General features: G+C 49.9%; 1 protein-coding gene and 1 pseudogene across 3 annotated transcripts; both read right to left on the bottom strand.

Annotated features, from left to right (window-relative positions):
- Window positions 1–97: 97 nt before the first annotated feature.
- Window positions 98–14,696, bottom strand: LOC139184079 (intercellular adhesion molecule 1-like). Of its 3 annotated transcripts, XR_011567523.1 has the most exons (4): window positions 14,504–14,696; window positions 14,052–14,297; window positions 11,326–11,452; window positions 98–1,704 (listed from the first exon to the last, which is right to left on the bottom strand). XR_011567523.1 is itself a non-coding variant. In XM_070792799.1 (3 exons), exons 1-3 carry the CDS (start codon window positions 14,694–14,696, stop codon window positions 11,427–11,429), a joined length of 465 nt encoding a protein of 154 aa, XP_070648900.1. In that variant the 3' UTR covers window positions 3,926–11,426. The 3 variants fall into 3 exon arrangements, 2 of the variants coding, with proteins under 2 accessions (XP_070648900.1, XP_070648899.1); XM_070792799.1 differs by lacking the exon at window positions 98–1,704 and having other exon boundaries at window positions 3,926–11,452; XM_070792798.1 differs by lacking the exons at window positions 98–1,704; window positions 11,326–11,452 and adding an exon at window positions 11,971–13,797.
- Window positions 11,971–22,785, bottom strand: LOC109561580 (intercellular adhesion molecule 1-like; annotated as a pseudogene).
- Between the last annotated feature and the right edge of the window lie 468 nt (window positions 22,786–23,253).

Here is a 23,253-nt window from a genome sequence, read left to right as displayed (position 1 = left end):
ACACTGAGCTAAGAGCTTTATTGGATCCTGCCAACCACCGTAGACGGTAGGGACTGTTATCGTGTCCCTTCCACGGAGGGGTAGACTGAGGCTTCCAGCTTCGAGGGCATTAGAACTCAAGTCTAACTCCCCAGCACAAGCAGGCCTCTAATCGAGTGGACCGTCCCTCGCTTCGGTGGGGCCCAGGATCCTCCTGGGGCGCTCTCGATCACGGGTGCCCCTGCCCTAAGGGGCAAGTACCCGCCCAGATGACACCGAGATTTCTCGAGAAGCGACCGCAGCAGGCCCAGGCACTTCCAGGCGCCTGTGAACCCTGGAGGGGAAGACTCAAGGCGCATCACATCCGGGGCGCTGCATCCCCCACGGATGGGCGCTTCTACTCCCCTACTCATCGCTTCCCCTTTCGGCCTGGACCTCGGCCACGGGGGCGTCTTTACAGCTTCCAGGAAAAAAAAAAAGGAAGCCTCGTGGTCCTGACGCAGCGAGTTGCTGTTCCCAGGCTCCGCGGGGAAACTGAGGCCAAAGACCTCGACCGGGGCGGGGAGCGGGGGCGCTCGAACCCTTGCCCTCGGCAGGGAAACTGAGGTAGCTCCCAGGCCCGGAATGGGGGAGGAGAGGGGGCGCTCAAACTCCCGCCGTCTGCGCGCAGTTTCTGAAACTCCAACCCCAGGTGCCAGCACTCAATCTGTGCGGGTGTTCGCCCGGGCTTGTTCTATTTGTATTTGTAGGGAGAGGGCGCGGGATGCTGGGAGGTCCGGCGCTGCGCATTTAAGCCGCATGCCATCGCCCCCGGCTTCAGGCCTCGCCTGCGCCGGTCATCCACAAACTCGGCAACCGCGCCTTCAAGGCTAGGGATCCTGGAGTCTCCAAGCGCGGAGCCCCGCCGCCTAAGGCTTCCTGTTGTGGGGCGCGCGCTTTGTCGCCATGGAGACCAGAGAAAGGCCAAGAAGGTCGCGCGGCAGACTGGGAAGGGAGGATCATTCAGGGACGCTCGAGCCCTTCCCCCGGGGAAGGGGCTGCGAGTCACTGCCCAGCCAGAAAAGCTTTCCTCGCTGCTCCCAGATTGTTCCTGAGGAATTTCCACGGGGATCTTTCTTCTTAAGGGTGGAGGGTGCTGAATTCCCGCCCCAAACGGCCTGGGAAAAGGTGCCGAGTGGGGACCGGGGACGTCCCTCGGAAGGTCTGGGAAAATCCTCCGCTGGGGTCACTTTCCGGCGGGTTTTTAGCAAGTTAAGATCATTGTTTGTTTTGGCCCCAGCCCCAAGTGTGCGAGCGGAGAGCTCCCCCGCGCGGCCCAAGTTTTACGGAGGTTTCAGTTCAGTCCAGTTCAGTTCAGTCGCTCAGTCGTGTCCGATTCTTTGCGACCCCATGAATCGCAGCACGCCAGGCCTCCCTGTCCGTCACCAACTCCCGGAGTTCACTCAAACTCATGTCCATAGAGTCGGTGATGCCATCTATCCATCTCATCTTCTGTCGTCCCCTTCTCCTCCTGCCCCCAATCCCTCCCAACATCAGAGTCTTTTCCAATGAGTCAACTCTTCGCATGAGGTGGCCAAAGTATTGGAGTTTCAGCTTTAGCATCAGTCCTTCCAATGTTTAAAAACCGTAAACCGTGGTTCTTCCTTCTCTAGCTCCACAGTGGCTTAAACAGTGTTGACAGCCTAGAGTGTGGACTCCCTGGTTGCTCAGTGATAAGAAATCCACCTGCCAATGGAGAGGAGACAGATTAGATCTCTGATTTGAAAAGATCCCACATGCCTCGGTGCAACTAACCGCATGCACCACAACTACTGAGCCTGTGCTCTAGAGCCTGGGAGCCACAACTGAGTCCCCGTCCTACAACTACAGAAGCCCAAGCGCCCTAGAGCCTGTGCTCCACACGGAGAAAAGCCACTTTAAGGAGAAGCCAGTGAACTGCAACTAGAGAGTAGCCCTCATTCTCCACAACTAGAGAAAAGCCCACACAGCAAAGAAGACCCAACACAATGAAAAACAAAAAGAAAATTTAAAGAACCTACTGTGTGCCAGGCATCATTCCAGGTGCTGGGGGCACAGTAATGAACAGAAGAGACCAAAATTCCTGCCATCATGCAGAGATCGTTATTAAAAGTAGGAGCAACAGAAACAAAAATAAAATACATAAAGGGACTCTTCCCTGGTGGGCCACTGGCTAAGATTCCACTGTCCAAAAGCCCCAGCCCAGGTTCCATCCCTGGTCAGGGAACTAGATCCCACGTGGCATCACTAAGAGTTCACATGCCTCAACTAAAGATTCCCCAAGTGGAAGTAGAAGATGGAGGATCACCCAAGCAACAACTAAGACTCAATACAGATAAATAAATGCATAAATGTTTAAAAAATAAAACATATGGAGACGTAGCTTGTGCTTGGTGCTAAGAAAAAAATAAAGTAGGGAAGGGAATAGGAAATGTGAGGGTTCAGAAAACTCTAAATAGAGCATCCTGGGAAAGACTGAGAAGGTGATATTGAACCAGGAATAGAGGGAGGTGAGGAGTGAATCCTGATTATATCAGGGAAGGAATGTACCAGGCAAAGTACACTGGATGTGCAAAGGCCCTGAGGTAGGAATTGACTTAAGGAAAAGCCAGGAGGCTGCTGTTGCTGGAGTGCAGGGAGGGAGGGAATTGGGGGAGAGGCGGGTAGGGAGGGAATGGGTAGAACATGGGCTGGGGAAAACTTTGGCTTTTCCTCTGAGTGAAGTGGGAGCTGTGGAGGGTTCTGAGCAGAGGGGAGACACCCCTGACTCAGGCATTTACAGGTACCCTCCTGAGACAGCAGTAGCTACAGTGTGTGTAGGAGAGGTTTGGTGGAGGACAGGGTGGATTCAGGAAACTGGGAGCAATGATGGAGCCTGGAGTGGGCCATGGAGACTGGAGACGTGATCCAATTTGGCATTCAGTTTGGCAGCAGGCACACTGCACTTTTGGGACTTGGAAGCAGGGCAGAGTCAAGGTCAGCTCCTTGTCCTGCTCTGATATCCTGTGAGGGTGGAGGGCCATTTCCTGAGATGAGGATGGGATGATAATGAGCGACAGTTTGGCAGAATAAACTTGCACTCTCTGTCTACATTCCCTTTGTGCTTTCTTGAAAGAAAGGGAAGCAGATGCTCCCCCATCCCCTTTCCACAGCCATCAGGAAGGGCAGGGCTTCCTCCAGGGTGCCAGGCAGTCTCAGGAAGGGAGGAATGGCTCCAGTGCAGACCAGAGGCTGTGCACCAGAGCAGAAGTACCCAAACCCCACTCCAGGCACTGTGCCTGCTCGGAACTCATCCTGAGCTCAGGTGGGACCACCTTGCTGTTCCCTTGAACTGGAATTCACTTCCTCTCATCCCTGACGGAGCCAGCCCTTTCTTGGGGTCTCAGCCTCCACTTACAGCCTTTCCAGAGGACATCCCTGGTGGTACAGTGGATCAGAATCTGCCTGTCAATGTAGGGGACAATGGTTCCTTCCCTAGTCAAGGAAGATCCCACACGCCTCGGAGCATTTAAGCCCATGCACCACAACTACTGAGCCCAAGTGCTGCAGCTACTGAAGCTTTCACACCTAGAGCCTGTGCTCCACAACAAGAGGAGCCCCTGCAATGAGAAGCCGGCTCTCCCCAACTAGAAAAATGTCCAAGCAGTAACGAAGACCCAGTGCAACTATAGATAAATAAATAAATACATTCAGTTCAGTTCAGTCGCTCAGTCGTGTCCAACTCTTTGCGACCTCATGGACTGCAGCATGCCAGGCTTCCCTGTCCATCACCAACTGCCAGAGTTTGCTCAAACTCATGTCCACTGAGTTGGTGATGCCATCCAACCATCTCATCCTCTGTCCTCCCCTTCTGCTCCTGCCTTCCATCTTTCCCAGAATCAGGGAAGTTTTGTTTTCTTTTTTTTTTTTTAAAAAAAAAAACCTTTTCCCAATGCTCCTCTGGCCCCTTCCATCCTGGGCTACAGCCTAATCATTCCCTGTCACTTGCTCTAATGGTTTCATTACTGAAACTCATCCACTGGTTGAAATTCTTTTGACTGACTTGATTATATCACTTCCATTTGCGTGAGTGCCAGAAGGCCAGGGAATCTCTCAGCCTCAGCACGTGAATCAACGTCCAGTCATTAGAGGCAGACGGTCAATAGTATTGGTTGAATGAATGAACTTCACTTATTCTCAGCATTCCGTACATGCTGTTCTTCCAACCCAGGATTCCTTTCCCACTGCTTTTATGGAAGGTACTAGAGGATTTCATCCCCCAGCTTGTAACAGGGCTAGGAACACAAGGTCCAGACATCTTTTTACTTTTCTGGCTCCCAGGCTCTTCATTGTAGCCAGCAGGCTTACTGGTTGCCACACTCAGGCTTAATTGCCCTGTGGCAAGTTCCCTATTCAGAGATCAAACCCGCAACCCCTTCATTGGACAGTGGATTCTTAACCACTGGACCACCAGGGAAGTCCTCTTTTTTTCTTTCCTTTTTTTTTTTTTTTAAGCTGCACTTTTGTGAGCTCTTAGTTTCCTGACCTGGGATTGAACCCTGCCCCCACAATGAAGGTGCCAAGTCCCAAACACTGGATTACCAGGGAATTCTCATCTGTCTTTTCAAAAGAACAGCTTTGTTTCCTTCAGATAAATACCCAGGAGAGGACTGGCTGGAGCATACATTAGTTCTATATATGTATTGAAATAGAGTTGACTTACAATGTTTTGGGTAGTTCTATTTTTAATTTTCCAAGGAATCGAGGAACCGCCGTACTGTTCAGGCCCTGGTCTGAGTAACATTCCACTGTAAGGCCAAATCAGGTTTTGTTTTTCATTCATGGAACGACTTTGGTAGCCTCCACCTTTTGGCTATTCTGAATCATGGTGCTATCAGCATTCCTGTACAAGTGTTTGTATGAGCATCTTTTCATTTCTTTTGGGTGTCTACCTGGGAGTGGAAATGTTGAGTCACATGGTAATTTCATGGTGAACGTTTTGAGAAACTGTGAGACTGTGTTTCCTGGCAGCTGAACCATTTTACATTCCCACCAGCAACATACAAAGATTCCAGGGTTCCAATTTCTCTGCATCTTTGCCAACATATATTTTGTTTAATTATTATGGTCATTGTCATCCTAATGGATGTGATTAGTGGCTCAGTCATGTCCAACTATGTGACCCAATGTACTGTAGCCCACCAGGCTCCTCAGTCCATGGAATTCTCCAGGCAAGAACACTAGAGTGGGTAGCCATTCCCTTCTCTAGGGGATCTTCCTAATGCAGGGACTGAACCCAGGTCTCCTCCACTGCAGGGAGATTCTTTACTGTCAGAGCCACTAGAGTGGGAAGTGGTATCTCACTGTGGCTCCCCAGTACTTCTGACATGTCCAGTGGATGAGACCAAAACAGAGCTGTGATGTACAGCTTGGATGTTCAGGGACCAGCAATTGCTGAGAGGATGGGGCCAAAGGGCACAGCCACCAGCTGTGACCTTGAGCAAGCCATGTCACTGGTGATACCTTGATGGCCTCAGCTGCAGAAAGGGATGGTAATGCATCCTGCAAAGGGTGGGAGTGAGATTTCAGTAGGACCATTAGGGACTGCTGTGGTGGTTCAGTGGTTAAGAATCCACCTTCCAACGCAGGGGACACAGGTTCAATCCCTGGTCCAGGAAGACTCCACATGCCTCGGGGCAACTAGCTGGTGCAGCACAAATTCTGAGCCCACGCTCTAGAACCCCTGCTCTGCAACAAGAGAAGCCACTGCAGCAAGAAGCCCTCATGCCACAACTACAGAATAGTGTCCCCTTCCCACTCGCTGCAACTAGAGAAAGCCTGCAAGTACTAAAGACTGACGCAATAAAAAATAAATAAATAAAAACTACAAAAAACAAACCCAACATCATTCATGGGACTTCCCTAGTGGTACAGTGGTTAAGAATCTGCCTTCCAATGCAGGGGACACAGGTTCAATCTTCGCTCAGGGAACTAACATCCCACACGCCTCAGGGCAATTAAACCCTCAAAACTACTGAGCTTGTGAGCTTTAGAGCCCATGTTCCACAATAAGAGAAGCCCACTAGCCCCAACAAAGACCTGGCACGGCCAAAAGAATGAATAAGTAAATAAATAGATGGATAAATAAAATTCAAAAGACCAATTTTTGCACAGGAGAACAGATAGCAGTAGTTGCAAGTTGTCTGTTTCCTTACGACTGAGCTCGGACAATCCCACCTCAAACTTCCTGGTCAGGACCACAGACTTCCTCCTTTTTCCCCACAGATGAATTCACTCTCACATCATGGTTCCTCATAACAGCCCAAGAGTGGAAAGCAAAACTGCGTGGTGTGTGGATGTTGATCGAAACAGAACTTGGCTCCTCCATCCACTCAGGTCAGTTCAATTCAGTTCAGCCACTCAGTCGTTTCTGACTCTTTGTGACCCCATGGACTGCAGCACACCAGGCTTCCCTGCCCATTAACTTCCGGAGCTTACTCAAACTCATGTCCATCGAGTCGGTGATGCCATCCAACCATCTCATCCTCTGTCATCCCCTTCTCCTCCTGCCTTCAGTCTTTCCCAGCATCAGGGTCTTTTCAAATGAGTCAGTTCTTCCCAACAGATGGCCAAAGTATTGGAGTTTCAGCTTCAGCATCAGTCCTTCCAATGAATATTCAGCACTGATCTCCTTTAGGTTGGACTGGTTGGATCTCCTTGTAGTCCAAGGGACTCTCAAGAGTCTTCTCCAACACCACAGTTCAAAAGCAGCAATTCTTCGGCCCTCAGCTTTCTTTATAGTCCAGCTCTCACATCCATACATGACTACTGGAAAAACCATAGCTCATTGAAAGTTTATTCTGTGGCGGACTCTGCCATGCCACTGGCTGCGAATCCTGCCTGGAACTCAGGTCCACATCAGCCTCACGTTCAAATCTCTGAACTTGGTGTTGGATGGGAGCCCAGGTCAGGCTTCTCCCGGCTGGAGGCCCTCCTAGAGCAGAAGGGCCTGGTCCCCCAGCTCTTGACCCTCTGTCTGTCCCCCTTGCCTCCTCTCACCAGCCTTTGGGTCTCTCCTACCGAGGTGTAAGGAGGCATCGCAGAGCAGTTCCTCCTGGGCTGGCAGCTTCCCCTTCCTTAGGTTCCCCAGCAGTGTGCTCGTGTTCTGAGCAACTTTTTGAGGTTTCGTCTTTCCTGGGTACGTCGTTGCTAGATGGAGGCATCTTTTTTCTTAAATATATTATTATTATTATTTGTCTGCTCCGGGTCTTCCCAGGTGGCGCTAGTGGTAAAGAAGTTGCCTATCAATGCAGGAGATAGAAGAGCCTGGGGTTTGATCCCTGGGTTGGGAAGGTTCCCTGGAGGAGGGTACAGCAACCCACTCCAGTGTAGTTTGCCTGAAGAATCCCATGGACAGAGGAGCCTGGTGGGGGTACAGTCTATAGGGTCACAAAGAGTCGGACATAACAGCATGCACACATCACCGGGTGTTAGTTGCAGCATGTGGGATCTAGTTCCTTGACCAGGTTTTGAACCCACACACCTGCCTTGAGAGAGCAGTCTTAGCCATCTGATCACCAAGGAAGTATGAGATGGAGGCACCTCTGGTATGGGCTGTGGCTCTTTTCTCAGCCCTTGGGGTCAATCTACCCTCTCATCTCTCCTAGTGGGCATCCAGGTGTGTGTGTGTGTGTGTGTTAGTCACTCAGTCATGTCCGACTCTTTGTAAGCCCATGGACTGAAGCAACTCTCTTCTGGCCGTGGGATTCCTCAGGCAAGAATACTGGAATGGATATCCATTCCCTTCACTAGGGGATCTTCCTGACCCAGGGATCAAACCCAGGTCTTCTGCGTTGCAGGCAGATTCTTGACCATCTGAGCCATCAGGGAAGCCCTTCCACACCAACCACCAAAAAGCAGACACCTTCACTCTACATCACAGCCCCCTTCCTCTTGCCCTCTGGATCTCCAGGATATCAGATCCCAGCCCCATCACCTCACTTGAGCTTTCTTAAGCCAAAGTCAGTCTCAGTCTTGGGTGTTCTGTCTTTAGGATATATTTCAAATGCTATGAAGTCTTCTTTCTCTCTGGGCTCTGGGTTAACCTATGTCCTAAAAGTGTATGATAGGGTGTTTTTTTTTGGTTTGTTTTGTTTTGCTTCACTGCAGGGCAAGTGGGGTCTTTGTTCCTTGAGGAGGGATTGAACCCCAAGGAGCAGTGAAAGTATGGACTCCCAACCACAGGACCACCAGGGAAGTGCCAGTGTGATAGGGATTTGCATGCAGCAACAGCTCCCCTGAAGAAATCTCTTCACCCATCTCTCTCTCTTTTTAAAAAAATATTTTAATTGCAGAGAATTTCAAAATAGGCAACAGTGAAGAGGACATGTGGTAAAGCCACATGTGCCTGCTTCCACAGTCCACATGGCCAGTCTTGCTCCATCCTGTCATGGGTTCAACTACTTCTCTTCCCAGGCAGAGGTGGGGGGGAAGTGCTGACCCCCAGATTGTGATCTTATTTAGAAACAGGATTTTTGCAGATCCTCAAGTTCAGGGAAGATCATTTGGATGGGCCCTAACTGAACATGACTGGTGCTCTTATAAAAAGGGGAAATTTGAACACACACACACACACAGGGACTACGCCCTTTGAAGATGAGGACAGAGATCCTGGTGATCAATCAAATAAAGAAGTGCAGAGTGTTCGTCGCTTGGTCATGTCTGACTCTGCGACCCCATGGACTGTAGCTTGTCAGTCTCCTATGTCCATGGAATTCTCCAGCCAAGAATACTGGAGTGGGTAGCCATTCTCTTCTCCAGGGGATCTTCAGAACCCAAGGATGGAACCCAGGTCTCCTGCATTGCAGGTGGATTCTTTACTGTGTGAGCCACCAGTAAAGCCCAGTGGATATGCAAAGAAATGCAAAGGACACCAACAAACCACCTGAAGATAGAGGACAGGGATGGGACAGAGCCTGCCTCACAGCCTCAACAGGAATCAGCCCTGTTGATACGTATTTTTTTCTTGGCTGGGCTACCAGGCATGCAAGGATCTTAGTTCCTTGTCCAGGCCTTGAACCCATGTCTCCAGCAAATGGAAGCACAGAGTCCTAACCACTGGACACCAGGGACGTTCCAACCCTGCTGACATCTTTTTTCCTTAACACTGTTTATTTATTTACTAAGCTGGGTCTTCCTTGCTTTGTGGAGGCTTTCTCTAGTTTCAGTGATCAATGGCTACTCTCTAGTTGCAGTGCCTGGGCTTCTCATTGCGGTGGCTTCTCTTGTTGCAGAGTACAGGATCTAGGTGGGCAGGTTTAACTGGGGCACACAGGCCCAACCACTCCATGGCATGTGGAAACTTCCTACAGGAGGGACTGAATCTGTGTCCTCTGAGGGCTCAAACCTGTGTCCGCTGCATTGGCAGGCAGATTCTTAACCACTGGACCATCAGGGAAGTCTCCTGCTGACATCTTGATCACGGACTTCTGACTTCCAGAACTATAAGATGGTACAGTTCTATTATTTGTTTGTTTTTTAAAAATCAGGTTACTACATTTATTAGTTTTTTTTTCTTCTTCTTCTTTTTTCTGGCTTTACCGTGTAGCAGGTAGAACTTACCCCACCAGGGATCCAACCCATGCCCCCTGCAGTAGAAGCAGTCAGTCTTAACCACTGGACTAGGAGGGAAATCCCAGTCCTATTGTTGAAGCCCTCGTCTGTGCTACTTTGCTAAAGCAGCCTAGGAAATGAATTCACACATTATGCCCTGATTATTAGCACATCCTGACACCGAATCCTTTTTAAATTTATTTATTTATTTATTTTTGACTGCTTGGGTCTTCATTCCTGTTCGTGGATTTTCTCTAGGTGTGGCAAGCAGGGGCTAGTCTCTAGCTGTGGTTCACAGGCTTCCTTCCTTGTGGTGGATACGCTCGCTGTGGAGCTCAGGCTCTACAGTGCAGGCTCAGTAGTTGGGGTGCATGGGCTGTTTCTCAGCCACATGTGGAACCGTCCCGGATTAGGGATTGAACCTGTGTCCCCTGCATTGGCAGGCAGATTCTTAACCACTGGACCACCAGGAAAGTTAGGGATCACTTTTTCTGATGCCTTTTTCATCCTTGATCTGGCCAAAGAATTGCAGTGTGGAGCAGCAACTTCTGACCTCTTTCTTCACCCTGTTCCCTGTTTTCAGCCGTGCTGAACCCTATTAAGCATCTCTATGACTAGGCTGGGAGCTGTCAGAGCAAAAGAATTGTCTTTCTTAGGGCCTTCGTTCCCTGCGGGACTGATGAGAGGCAGAGGGAGAGGCTGGTAATGATTTGGGTTTAGCTCAGCATTTCCCACTCAGCCTCTGTATCCTTTCCTAATACTTGCTCCAAATTGCCTTTTTACTTTTTTTTAAATCAAAAATGTATTGTTATTTCTAATGGAAATATAGTCGATTTACAATGATGTGTCAGTTTCAGATGCACAGCAAAGTGACTCAGCTATGCAAGCAGGTATGTGAGATCTTAGTTCTCCAACCAGGGATCAAACCTGCACCCTCAGCACTGGAAACATGGAATTCAAACCACTGGGACTGTCAGTTTTTTCTTTTTCTCTCGGTCAAATATGATGCTTTAAGGATCACAATTTATGTCCATCAAGGACTTTTGAAGAGTGTGTTGTGAGCGCTGAAGCCAGTCCTGAGAGGCATCCCAGAGAGGTTTTCAGGGAGGAGCTGTTCAGTCAATGAGTCACTGTGGTCACACGGCCGGGCCCACACACCAGATGGCCATTTTGGCTGACTGTAAAGAAACTACCACTTTATTTTGTACTCTGTGTTGTGACTATTAAAGAAAAGTAATAACTTGGGGCATTAGGGACATCCTTGACCTCTGTCTAGATACTAGATGCCAGCAGCACCCCCACCCCAGGGGGAACAACAAAAATGTCTCAGACATTGTCAGAAGTCCCCTGGGGCTGTGGAATCACCTGGGAAGAGAAGGACCGATTTAGCCCCATGAAAGTGACAAAGCAACGGTCTTGTCCTGGCCATATTGCCTCTGGGCAATATCTTACAGTATCTTAGAGCCTAAAAGCAGCCCCAAATCAGCCTTTTGAAAACAGTTAAGTCATGGATGGGGCACATCAGGAGAGGGCCAGGGTGAAAATGCAGAGTCCTGGGCCCTGGAGGCAAATTCTGCAGGTCCTGGTAGGGCCCAGGGAGCTGTATTTCACAACTTCTCCACTTGAAAGTTTAAAAAGCATTTCCCCCGGCTCTATTAAGATGTAATTGACAAATAGAAATCGCATATATTTAAGGTGTACAACATGATGATCTGATATATATATATATATACTCACTGTAAAATGACTACCACCGTCGAGCTAATGCACTCATCACCTCACTTGGTTCTCTTTTTCATTTTTTGGCCATACCACACAGCCTGAGGGATCTTAGTTCTTCAGCCAGCAGCTGAACCTGCACCCCCTGCAATGGAAGCACAGAGTTTCAACCACTGAACCACCAGGGATGTCCTTAGCTAGCATTTTTTGTATGAATAGTAAGAATACTACCGTCAAACTACACGATGCAGTATTATTAGCTATAATCACCATGCTGTACATTGAATCCTCAGAACTTACTCATCTAACAACTGAAAGCTTAAATCCTTCAATCAAATTTGCCCCCAGCCCCAGGCAACCACCCTTCTACTCTCTGCTTTTGTCCATTTGATTTTTAAAAATTTCACATGTAAATGAAATCATATGGTATTTATGCTTCTGTGTTTGGCTTATATCACTTAGTATGATGGCCTCCAGGCTCATCCATGTTGTTGCAAATGGCAGGATCTCCTTCTTGATGGCTGAATAATATTTCCTGTGTGTATATGTGTCTGATGATCCCTTTCTTCTTTTTGGCCACACCAAATGGCATGTGGCATCTTACTTCCCCGACCAGGGATCAAACCCGTGCCCCTCTCTGTGGAGGCACGGACTCCCAACCACTGAACTACCAGGGAAGGCCCTGTAGCACTTCTGCTTTATTCAACCATCCATTGACAAATGCTGAAGTTTTTTTCTGTATCTTGGCTACTATGAGGAATGCTGCAAAGAACATGGGGGTGCAGATATTTCTTCAAGAGAGTGATTTCATTTCCTTTGGATATATACCCAGAAGTGGGATTGCTGGATCATATGGTGGTTTTACATTTAATCCCATGAAGAACCTCCACGCTGTTTTCAAGAATGGAAATGACGTGCTAACATTGTATCATATACGTGCTTATATGGCTTGTGTCTCCTACTGTCATGTAAGATCTCCGAGGGTAGAAACAAAATAGAGTATTCAATATGGACTTAGAGGTCTGAATTCTCTTTTAAATAAGCTTGCTGCTGCTGCTGCTGCTAAGTCGCTTCAGTCGTGTCCGACTCTGTGCGACCCCATAGACGGTAGCCCACCAGGCTCCCCCGTCCCTAGGATTCTCCAGGCAAGAACACTGGAGTGGGTTGCCATTTCCTTCTCCAATGCATGAAAGTGAAAAGTGAAAGTGAAGTCGCTCAGTCGTGTCCAGCTCTTTACTATCCCATGGACTGCAGCCTACCAGGCTCCTCCACCCATGGGGTTTTCCAGGCAAGAGTACTGGAGTGGGGTGCCATCACCTTCTCCATTAAATAAGCTTACTGAAGCAAAATTTAGAGGCCACAACATTTCACCCATTTTAAGAAGAGAAATCAATATTTCCTTAGTAAACTTGCCAAATAGTGTGACTGTCACCACTATCCACTTTTGAAACACTTACATCACTCCAAGAACCCTCATGCCTGGTTCCAATTAATCCCCATTCCTGCCCTTCAACCCTAGGCAGTCACCGGTCTACTTTCTGTCTCTATAGATCTGTCTCTTATGGACCTTTTATAGAATGGGTCATACAATTTACATTATTTTGTGTCTGACTTCTTTCACTAAGCATAATTGAGTTCCATCATGTTAGTATGTGTCAGCATTTTGTTCCTTTTTCTTGCTGAGTCATACTCCATCATATGGATGAACCAGATTGTGTTGATCCATTCATCAGCTGATGGACATCTGAGTTGTTTTCACTTTAGGACTATTATGAAAAATGCTGCTGTACATATGCATGGACAAGTCTCTGTGTGGACATACCTGTTCATTTCTCTTGGGTAGATTCCTGGAGACAAATTTCTAGGCCACATTGTAAGTTTAGCTTTGTCTTTCCGAGAAACTGCTAAACTGTTTTCCAAAGTGGCAGGGCCATTTTGCATTCGAGGTTGGGATTACGAACATACCATTTTACAGACGATGAAACCAGCGGAGATTTGTCAGGCGATTTGTGAGTCTACTTGGAGTGTCAAGTGTTGGAGTTGAGATTCAAATCTGTTTGTTTTTGCTTTTCACTTTAGAATATGCACTCCTAAAACTAACATCACAAATGCTGCTGACAATGAGTCACACCTACCCATCTCCATTTGCCTTTCATGACAGATTTAACTGTTCTGGGACAGGATGCTTAGGGAAAGGCAGTAAATGTCGGATGTATGAATTTGAGGAAGTACGTTTGCTTCGAAGATACATGAGAAAGATGTAGAGAGTGTGAGGATGGAGAGATGGATTAGAAACCCTTTGAAGATGGCTAATGAAATGACAGGTCCAAGCAACTGTCCCTAGAGAAGCAAATCATTAGGGAACAGTCAGAGAGTTTACAAAGGTAAGATCAGGTGGATGGCATGTGAACCTCTTGATCAGTTGTAGTCCTCAGAAACAGAAAGAGAAACGCAGAATCCTGTCCTCCTGGTGACTGTCTCCAGCACCACCTAGAACGAATTAATAGCTTTCATTTCTTGAATTTGACTGGTGACAAAGGAACACGTTAAGTAACGTAAGGGGATGCCATCAGCCAATATCAATCTATGGGAAACTGCAGGGCAAACAGCCTGGCTTTTTTTACTTTTTATTTTTTGCTGATCACACAGCATGTGGGATCTCAGCACCCCAACCAGGGATTGAACCCCTTGCACCTGCAGTGGAAGCTCTGAGTCCCTTCCCCGCCCCAAACTCCAGCACTCACAGAGCATGTTCACGACCACTTCCTGGGTGACTCCACCACGAGCACTGGTGGCCCGACACAGGTAGGTGCCCGCCACCTCCCGCTTGACAGTCCTCAGGTCCCCGATGGGCAGCGAAGCCCCGTCCCCTTTCCGGCTACAGTTCAGCTTGGGGATTGGGTTCCCCCGGGGCTCGCACATCAGGGTCTGCTCCGAGCCTTCCTGCCACGTCCAGTTTCCCAGACAAACCCGCTGGTCTAGTTGGGGGCCTTCTGAAGAAACACAGCAAATGGGGAGTGGGGGAATAGGGCAGATCAGGGATCTGGACACCACTCACCTTCTGGGTCTATGTGTAAGAAGACTTAGGCGGGAATTTGGGTAAGGGCCTCACCAGGGTGGGGGTGGGGTGGGCCTTGGAGGGCAGGAGCTCTTAGGTCTTGGAGCTTAGGGGTCATAGTCCAGCGGCCTCACTCACACAGGACATGGAGCTCCAGGGTCTGGTGTTTCTGGACCACCAGCCCAGCCACCTCCAGTTCAGCAGAGCAGGAGAGACAGCGTCCATTGTCCTGGGCACTGGGGGTGAGCTGCAAATGGGCCCTCGGGCCCAGAGGCCCAGCCGGGGCTCCGTTCAGTGTCACCACAGTTGCAGCACGGGCCTCACACTCCATGGTCACTGTAGTCCATCCTGAGACCTCGGGTGGCTCAAGGTCCGGGAGAGAGCCTGGAAGCCTGGAGGTGTGGCACACACACAGTGAGCCCCGCCCCTGGCATTAACCCGCCCCAGCGTTATCCTGACCCACCTCCTAAGGCTCTCTTGGGTTTCTACTTAAGTGTAGAAATCACGCTCTCTCGTGTATTCCGGATCTCATTCCCCAGACTCACTGAACACTTCAAGGAATGGGTGCCCTCTTCCTCCTCGTTTCCCTCGATCCAGGCCTCAGCCAAGACGGAGTATTCATGGAACGTGACGATGGTTTCCAGCCTCTTGTCTCCCAGCACGACATAGACCTCAGCGTCCCAGGCTGGGAACAGTCCATCCAGCGTGCACTTCACCGGCCACCGTGAGCCTACTTCCACAACCAGGGGACCTCAAGGTGCGGGTCGGTCGATGGCAGGACTGGCGAGACAGAGCCGGTGTAAACAGGGGGCAGACAGACATCCTGAAGCCCTCTCCCCGGCCATTTCCATCCTCCGGCCTGGAACGCCCTCTTCCAGGGAAACTGGTTAGGTCACTCTTGTCTCAGGACACACCTACCGCTTGCCCTGGGTCACAGCCTTTCCAGATCATCCTTCAGTGCAGGCACCCAGCCCAGAACATTCCACCCCAGTGGCCAAGAAGATGCTCTTCCCAGAAGCCTTTGCAATCAAGGTTGCCACTTTCTCAGCAGCCCCATGGCCAGGGGCCTCTGCTTCCCAGGGACCCCGCATCCCAAGCAAGAAATCCCCCTCAGTGCATCTTCTCTGCTGGCTCCCCAGTGCCTCACCATAGGTCTGGAGCTTCCTGGGGGCTGAGGTGTTCTGGAAGAGTTCCAGCCCTTGTGACCGCAGGTTCCAGTTCCCAGCGGCAAGAGAAATTGGTGCCATGGTCTTCTCTTCTCGGCTGCACTGTGAACATGACCTCGGCGGGCTCCCCCTTTCCCACGGGCTGCCGGGCCAGCTCCTCCTCCCCTCGGAGCAGCACCACGGAGAGGCGGGCCCGGGGGCCCCGCCAGACACCAGGCAGCTCAGGTTGAGTTCTTCACCCACAGGCTGCCAGAGGGGCAGGGGAGCCAGCTCCACATGCTCCGGGAACCCTGCAGGGGAAAGGGGTGTTATGTGAACAGGACAGGCTGGCTGCCTGCCCATAGCGGGTGTGTTGGGGCCCTGGACACACCTGTTCCACAAACCTCACCATTTTATCCCCAGAACACTCCCCAAACCACCTAAGCCAGATCGGAATGTTAAGAGCTTCAGGATAACCTGGTGAGATGTCCCCAGGTGGTTGTGAAGGAGGCAAAACAACTCTTTATTCACTGCAGCATCTGAGACTGACAAATGGAAAGGAATTTCAAAGTCTATTGCCTGGAGTCCCAGCAATACATTACACTTAAGCTGCCCAGTCTCTAGACTTTGCTGTAAAATAAAAAGAGAAATTCTTCCTTCTCTTTGTGGCCTTATTTTTCTCCACGGCAGCTCTCACCTCTGACATACAAGATCATCGACTGACTTCATTGGTAGAGAAACCACAGAATGTCAGCCCAGGAGGGCAGGGGTGTTTGTCTGTTTTGTCCCCAGCTGTACGGTTGGCACCCAGGAGGTGTTCTGTATTTGTAGAAAGAATGAAATAGAGTCAGGCACACTGACTCGAGGCTTTTCGGGAGTTTCCTTTTAAGGGTTCCTGAATGAACTGTGTGATCCCCTGAAATGTCAAACATATCAGAACAGACACTCAAAACGAAGCCTGAGTATCCCCTGAAGGCACCATCTGTTGGTGGGGGGGGGGTGGTATCCACAGGCTAGGGTCTCCATTCTGCATGAGGTAATAGAATTCCCAGCCTGGATCTTCCTGCCAGTGGAAATTGCCAACAGAGCCCCAGTGAACTGTGGCTTAGCACTGAAACATTCCCCAGACTCCCCAGGGAAGGGTCTTGAGGCCTCGAACTTCTAGTGCCTTCTCAAGAGGCCCTGAAGTGTCACTTAAATAGCAGCATTGCTTCGAGTTGGTTTTCAGACCTGAATTCACCTTCTCCCCAGGTTGCCAGCATCAAAAAAAAAAAAAGAGCAGTGATCTTAAAATGTCAGGAGGCTGGAGTTGATTCCTAGCTTCTCTGCTTCCTTGCTTTGGCCAGTGGGGGAGTGACTTTGCCACCTGAATAATCCCTGCCCTCAGGGTTAGGGAAAGGAAGCCTGAGTTTTCTAAGCTATAAACTGGGTCTAAAGAGAGTAGGGCTCTTGTTATTATTATTATTAATTTACTTTTAAATATTTATTACCTGATGTGTGCGGGATCTCATTGCAGCATGCCAGATCCTTCCTTGAAGCAAGAAGGCTCTTCCCTGCGGCAAACTGTGCTTCTCTCTAGTTATGGTGGGCGGGATCCAGAGTGCCCAGCGTCAGTAGATGTGGTGCTTGGACTCAGTTGCCCTTTGGCATGTGGGATCATAGTTTCCCAGCCAGGGACGGAAACTCCTGCATTGGAAGGCAGATTCTTAACTGCTGTACCACCAGGGAAGACTCATAATGTTTTTCTTCAGACTATTATTAATCCACTTCAGAAGTTAAGAGGATGACTGTAAACTGGAATGAGGTTACTTTTAAGGTGAGGAATGTGTGTGTATGCTCAGTCATATCTGATTCTTTACGACCCCATGGACTGTAACCCACCAGGTTCCTCTGTCTATGGGATTTTCCAGGCAAGATTTCTGGAGTGGGTTGCCATTTCCTTCTCCAAGGTGAGAACTACATTCTTTAAAAAAAAAATTTTTTTTTTAATTTATTTATATGGCTGTGCTGGGTCTTCATTGCACACACAGGATCTTTAATTGTAGCATGTGGGGTCTAGTTCCCTGATCAGGGATGGAACCTGGTCCCCTGGGAGTAGAGTCAGCCACTGGGCCACCAGGGAAGTCCCTAGTATTCCCTTCTTGTACACTTCACTGCCCACGACATGTGTGACCTGGATTGGGTCCACAGTTAGCTGCTCCCTGGCTTCCTGTAAGGTCAGCCCTGTGCTCTAGATGTCTGCCTGCTCACACACTCTCCATGGCTCCCTATCAACAGAAGGAGAAGGTCTCGGTTTCTCAGTCTGGCATTCAAAGTCCTGCCAAACTCAGCTCCAGTGACACCAATCCATTGATATTCAGTCCCTCTAACCTCCCCAGTTGCATGTCAGTTTGTTTCCCCACTCCAAACTTTTGACCAGGCTGTTCCTTCTGTCTACCCTTAAAAAAAATATTATTCTTTAATTTTTGGCTCTGCTGAGTCTTCTTGCCGTGTGAGCTTTTCTATTATTGAGGTGAATGGGGGTACTCTCTAGTTGTGGTGCACAGGCTTGTTATCGGGGTGGCTTCTCTGATGGGGATTCTGGGCTCTAAGGCTAGCAGGCTTCAGTGTTGTGACCCACGGGCTTAGTTGCTCTGCGCCATGTGGGATCTTCTCGGATCAGGGATTGAACCTATGTCTCCTGCACTGACAGGCACATTCTTTACCACTGAATCACCAGGGAAGCCCTGTTCCTTCTGTCTAGCATGCTTGTTTTTACCAACTCCTGTGCGTGCTTCAAAATCCAGTTAGGGGCCTCTCCTACAAAAATTACAACTCAATCTAGAGAAATTTCAGCCACCCAGAGACGCTTCTTCATCTAAATACTGGCAGTGGGGCAGGACCAAGCTACAGTCTCTCCTAGGTGACCCTTTGCTACTGGGTGCGACTGTGTGATCCATTTCACAGAGGTAAAAACTAAGGCAAAGTCTGGCACCCAAAGAGGGAGAAATTTAGCAGAGCCGGGACTCAAACCTGGAAGGTGGTGCTTTCAGTCTCAGGCTGAGATGCAGAGGGTGCTATGAGGAGGTTTCCGGGGGGTTTTCAGAGGCCACTGAGATTGTTTGGGGACTTTGCTCACTTGGCCAGCAGCTGTTCAAACATTCCCGAAACCAGAAACAAAGCCACTGTTTGCCCCAAAGCTCCTTCTACTCAGGCACTGTGAAGGCGAATGTCCCTCAGGCCTCATTGCATCATTAGACCTTTCCAAGGGGGTCAAGTGAAAATCAATCAGGAAGCCATATGTTCCCCCTCACTCCCCCACATGAGCATCACTCCAGCACATGGACTTAGTCGCTCACAGGCATATCTTGGTTCCCCTACTAGGGATTGAACTTGTGTTCCTTCCACTGCAAGGCAGGTTCATAACCACTGGATCACCAGGGAAATCCCTCTTTCTTCCTTTTTTATTTTCTTAGTTTGAATTTCATGTATCTATTTATTGCTTATGTCATGCTAACTCACTGTCACTTCAAATGTCCAAAGGAAATAAAAGGCACATGGAGAAAACACATCCCCTGCCCTCTCCTGGAGCGCCCCCTGCCACCCCGGTTTCCCTTGTCACAGCCAGCTGCTTTTGCTGTGTTTTTGTCCAGAGCTCTTTAATGCAGAAACACAACCTCTCTCTCCCCACCCCCATGTCTCCCTAACACTGTGGTACCTTGACAGTCATTCTGGGCAGACCCTACTTCTTTTGAACTTGACAATACCCCCAAAATGTTCTGTCTCATTCTTTTACACAGTTGCATACTATTCCATGGGATGACTGAACCATTGTTTCTCTCCTCAACCCCCTATGTTTTTTAAAAGAATTTTTTGAACTTGGACCATTTTTAAGCTCCTTATTGAATATGTTACAATATTGTCTCTGTTTTATGTTTCGGTTTTTTGGCTGTGTGGCATGTGGGATCCCAGTTCCAGACCAGACATCAAACCCGCACCCCCTGAACTGGAAGGTGAAGTCTTAAGCGCTGGACCACCAGGGACGTCTCCCCAGTTCCCTACATTAGAGTGACTTGCAAGCGATTTCCCTTCCAGATCAAGCCACAGTGAATAACCCCCTACCTGCTTCAGTTCCCTCGTGAGTGGGAGCACCTATAGGCTCAATTTCTAGAAGTGGGTTTTCTATGTCAAAGGACCCACACATGTGACATTTTGGGGACTGATGTCTGCTTCCCCACCAGAAGCTGTGACTCTTGGGACCCCCACTCTGTCAGCAATGTCCACAGACTGTCTGCTTCCCCACACTCTTGCCAGACCAGTTGGTACCAGTTTTTTGTATTGTTGACAATGTTTGAAAAAAAAAAAAAAACTCAGGGCTAATTTTAATTCATATCTTTTACTTATTTATCTATTTCTTGGTCTCAAGGCTTGTAGGGACTCAGTTCCCTGACCAGGTACTGAACCCAGGCCACATCAGTGCCTCCACACTACCAGGAAACACACCACAGTGTTGTGTTTTTTTTTTTTAAAGAATCAGATCTAGGACCATCTCAGCTTATTAAAGAGGCCTAGAGAGACAGCATACAGGAACGTTCTGAATTCCTGTCCATATTTGAAGGGCACCCCTATGGAGTTCAAGGAGGGCGTCCAGATGACATCAGACTTTCCAAAGATGGGCCTCCTGCCCGTCAGTGAGACCCTGCCTCCACTCACCAAGTTACGAAGGCTTTCCAACCTGCTGGGACTCCCCTGTCCACCTCCCCCACCCAGTCTGCCTAGTCCAGGCCCTGGACCCAGCCACTCACAGTATACGGTGAGGTCCATCGAAGCCATCGTCACTTCACTGTGACACATTGAGATGCACAACAGCATGTGGTCTTCTTGAACATCACTCAGTTCAAAAACCTTCCAGTTGTTCCTGCGGTCCACTACCTTCTTGGTTGATTCAGCCTCTAGGCTCAAAATTGCCTTTTGGTCACAGGAGATACTGCAGTTCACCCTCAGAGAGCCTCCTCGGGGTATGATGGCTTCTGAAGGATGTATTGATGTTCCGGCACCTCCAGGCCCTGGAACCAAATCGGGGGAAGGGGTCAGGCCTTACAACTGGGGCTCATCAATATTACTGCATCCAGCCTGTGCTGGAGACACAGCATTGAACAAGACAAAACTCTGCCTTCAGTGTGGGAGACAGAAAAATTCATGAGTAAACAACATAATTAACAACTGATGCTGACAAGGGCTTCGGGAAAGACGAAACAGGATGAGAGAACAGACAGTTCCTTCGTGACCAGGGAATGTGTGAGCAGAGATCAGGATGCAGAGCAGCGGTGGGCCATTCCAGAGAAAAGGGAAATGACCTCCAGGAAAAGGAGCAGCAAGTGCAGAGGTCCTGAGGCAGGGTGGCTGGAGCAGAGTAAGGGGATAGGTTGGGGGAAAATGAAGTCAGGAGGATCATGTAAGCAGTGTTCAGCCGTGCCAGGGATGTGGTCTTCATTCTGAGGACCTTGAGTGGCCATGGAGGATGTTAGCAAAAGAGGGGCATGGAGTCAGTGTCCGTTTCCCTCCCAAGAGGTCAAGTGTGAAGAAGCTCCAATCAGGCTGGTCCCCACTCCCTTGGACAAGTGGTTTCCCCTCTCTGGCCCTCACTTTCCCCTGCCTGTAAAGTGGGCGAATACAGTCACCACACCACCCGCTAGCACAGGGCAGGTAGCCAGTGGCTGCAGGAAAGAAGGAGGGGGTCTGTTCTGATAAGCTCCCTCAGACCATGGTGCTTTCAAACGGAAAAAATCTCTGTGTGAGCCCACCCATCCTAACCCTGCCACCCTCCCCAGACCCCCCTCAAAATGATCTCTGCCTTCAGCTTCAGGTCTACTCCATCTAGGATGGAGGTATGTGGAAACAGCAGCTCTGTGAGTTCTCCAAGGGTGACTCTGGGATCCTTCCCACTTCAGAGAGAAATGGTGAAACCTGATGGGAGGCTGGGGCTTCCCTGGTGGCTCAGATGGTAAAGAATCTGCCTTCCCAAGCAAGAGACCCACGTTGGATCCCTGGGTCAGGAAGATCCCCTGGAATAGGCAATGGCAACCAGCTCCAGTATTCTTGCCTGGCAATTCCATGGACAAGAGCCCCATGCAAAAGGGGAGGTTACTCAGCTAGAAAGGGGTAGAATCCAGATTGGAATCCCAATTAGAACTCTTTGTTGAGCTGGTGTGGATTTTCCAGTCTCTTACTTTCTGACAGTTACCACCATCTGAGACCAGCTGTCCCCCTTCTCCCCTTCCTCCTGACTGAAGGTGGGGAAGGATTGCTGGGGCATCCCATTCTCAATCTCTGCTCCCTGGGCAAGTCAGCCCTGGAATCCCCCTGAGCAGAGTCCAGGACTTCCCCCGGGGGCACCGGTGAGGAACAGAATGTGCATGGCGGGGAGGTGGGGTAGGGACCCCAGTCTACTTAAGCTTGGGGTGGCCCTCCTCACAGTCAGACCACCTCCTGGGCCAGGACACAACCGCTGAGAGGTGGCCGCTATTAACTTCACTTTACAGCGGAAAACCTGTAGATCCTCGGGAGGGGCAAACCGCAGAGCAGTCGGGCCAAGAAGGGTCTGGATGGGAACCCAGGGCTGTTGACTTTCAATCGGTGCCTCTAACCCCAACTTCCCATAAACAGCGACCTAAGTACGAATCGCCTTATTCCCAGGCGGTCGCGGGCTGGTCCTCCCACGGCTTCAGGACGCACCCGGTGTCTCCAAAGTTGACTTGACGGCAGCCCCCGCCCCTAACTCACCGGGCAGCAGAGTCCAGAGCAGGGCCAGGAGCGCAAGCCGCGCGGCACCGGCGGCGCCGGGAGCCATCGCAGGCGGAGGTGGGGCGGGGGAGCTGGTACCAAGGATCGCGGCCAAGACTGGCGCCAGGGCTTCATGGGTCCTTTTATACCGCTGGCCAAGGAGGGGGAGGGGGCGGTGCTCCGAAGAAACCTCGCGCTTTCCCCTCCCGGACCCTGGCTTTTCTGGATTGAGAGAGTGCCTGGCCGGATCCTGCTTTGTCCCCCCTAGCTGGGCGCTCAGCACTGGTATTTGCAAATTAAAATCCTGAGGCTTGCCTAGCGGCAGCGGCCGTGAAACAAATGACGGAACTGCTCCCGGCGCTAAGGGGCCCGTCCCTGAGCGGACCTGACCTTGATTGTGTGTTTACGTTACGCTAAAAAGGCAATGACACCCCACTCCAGTACTCTTGCCTGGAAAATCGCACGGACGGAGGAGCCTGGTAGGCTGCAGTCCATGGGGTCGCGAAGAGTCGGACACGACTGAGCAACTCCACTTTCACTTTTCACTTTCATGCGTTGGAGAAGGCAATTGTAACCCACTCCAGTGTTCTTGCCTGGAGAATCCCAGGGACGGCGGAGCCTGGTAGGCTGCCGTCTATGGGGTTGCACAGAGTCGGACGCGACTGAAGCGACTTAGCAGCAAGCGCTTTAAACTATGGAAAATTCTTCAGTTCAGTTCAGTTCAGTCGCTCAGTCGTGTCCGACTCTCTGTGACCCCATGAACTGCAGCACGCCAGGCCTCCCTGTCCATCACCAACTGCTGGAGTCTACCCAAACCCATGTCCATTGAGTTGGTGATACCATCCAACCAACTCATCCTCTGTCGTCCCCTTTTCCTCCGGCCCTCAATCTTTCCCAGCATCAGGGTCTTTTCCAATGAGTCAGCTATTCGCAATAGGTGACCAAAGTATTGTAGTTTCAGCTTCAGTATCAGTCCTACCA

The sequence above is a fragment of the Bos indicus genome, chromosome 7 (assembly GCF_029378745.1).
Source record: "Bos indicus isolate NIAB-ARS_2022 breed Sahiwal x Tharparkar chromosome 7, NIAB-ARS_B.indTharparkar_mat_pri_1.0, whole genome shotgun sequence".
In the NCBI taxonomy this organism is placed as follows: Eukaryota; Metazoa; Chordata; class Mammalia; order Artiodactyla; family Bovidae; genus Bos; species Bos indicus.
The sequence above is the reverse complement of the archived record's forward strand: the minus strand, read 5'-3'. Positions and strand labels throughout refer to the sequence as shown.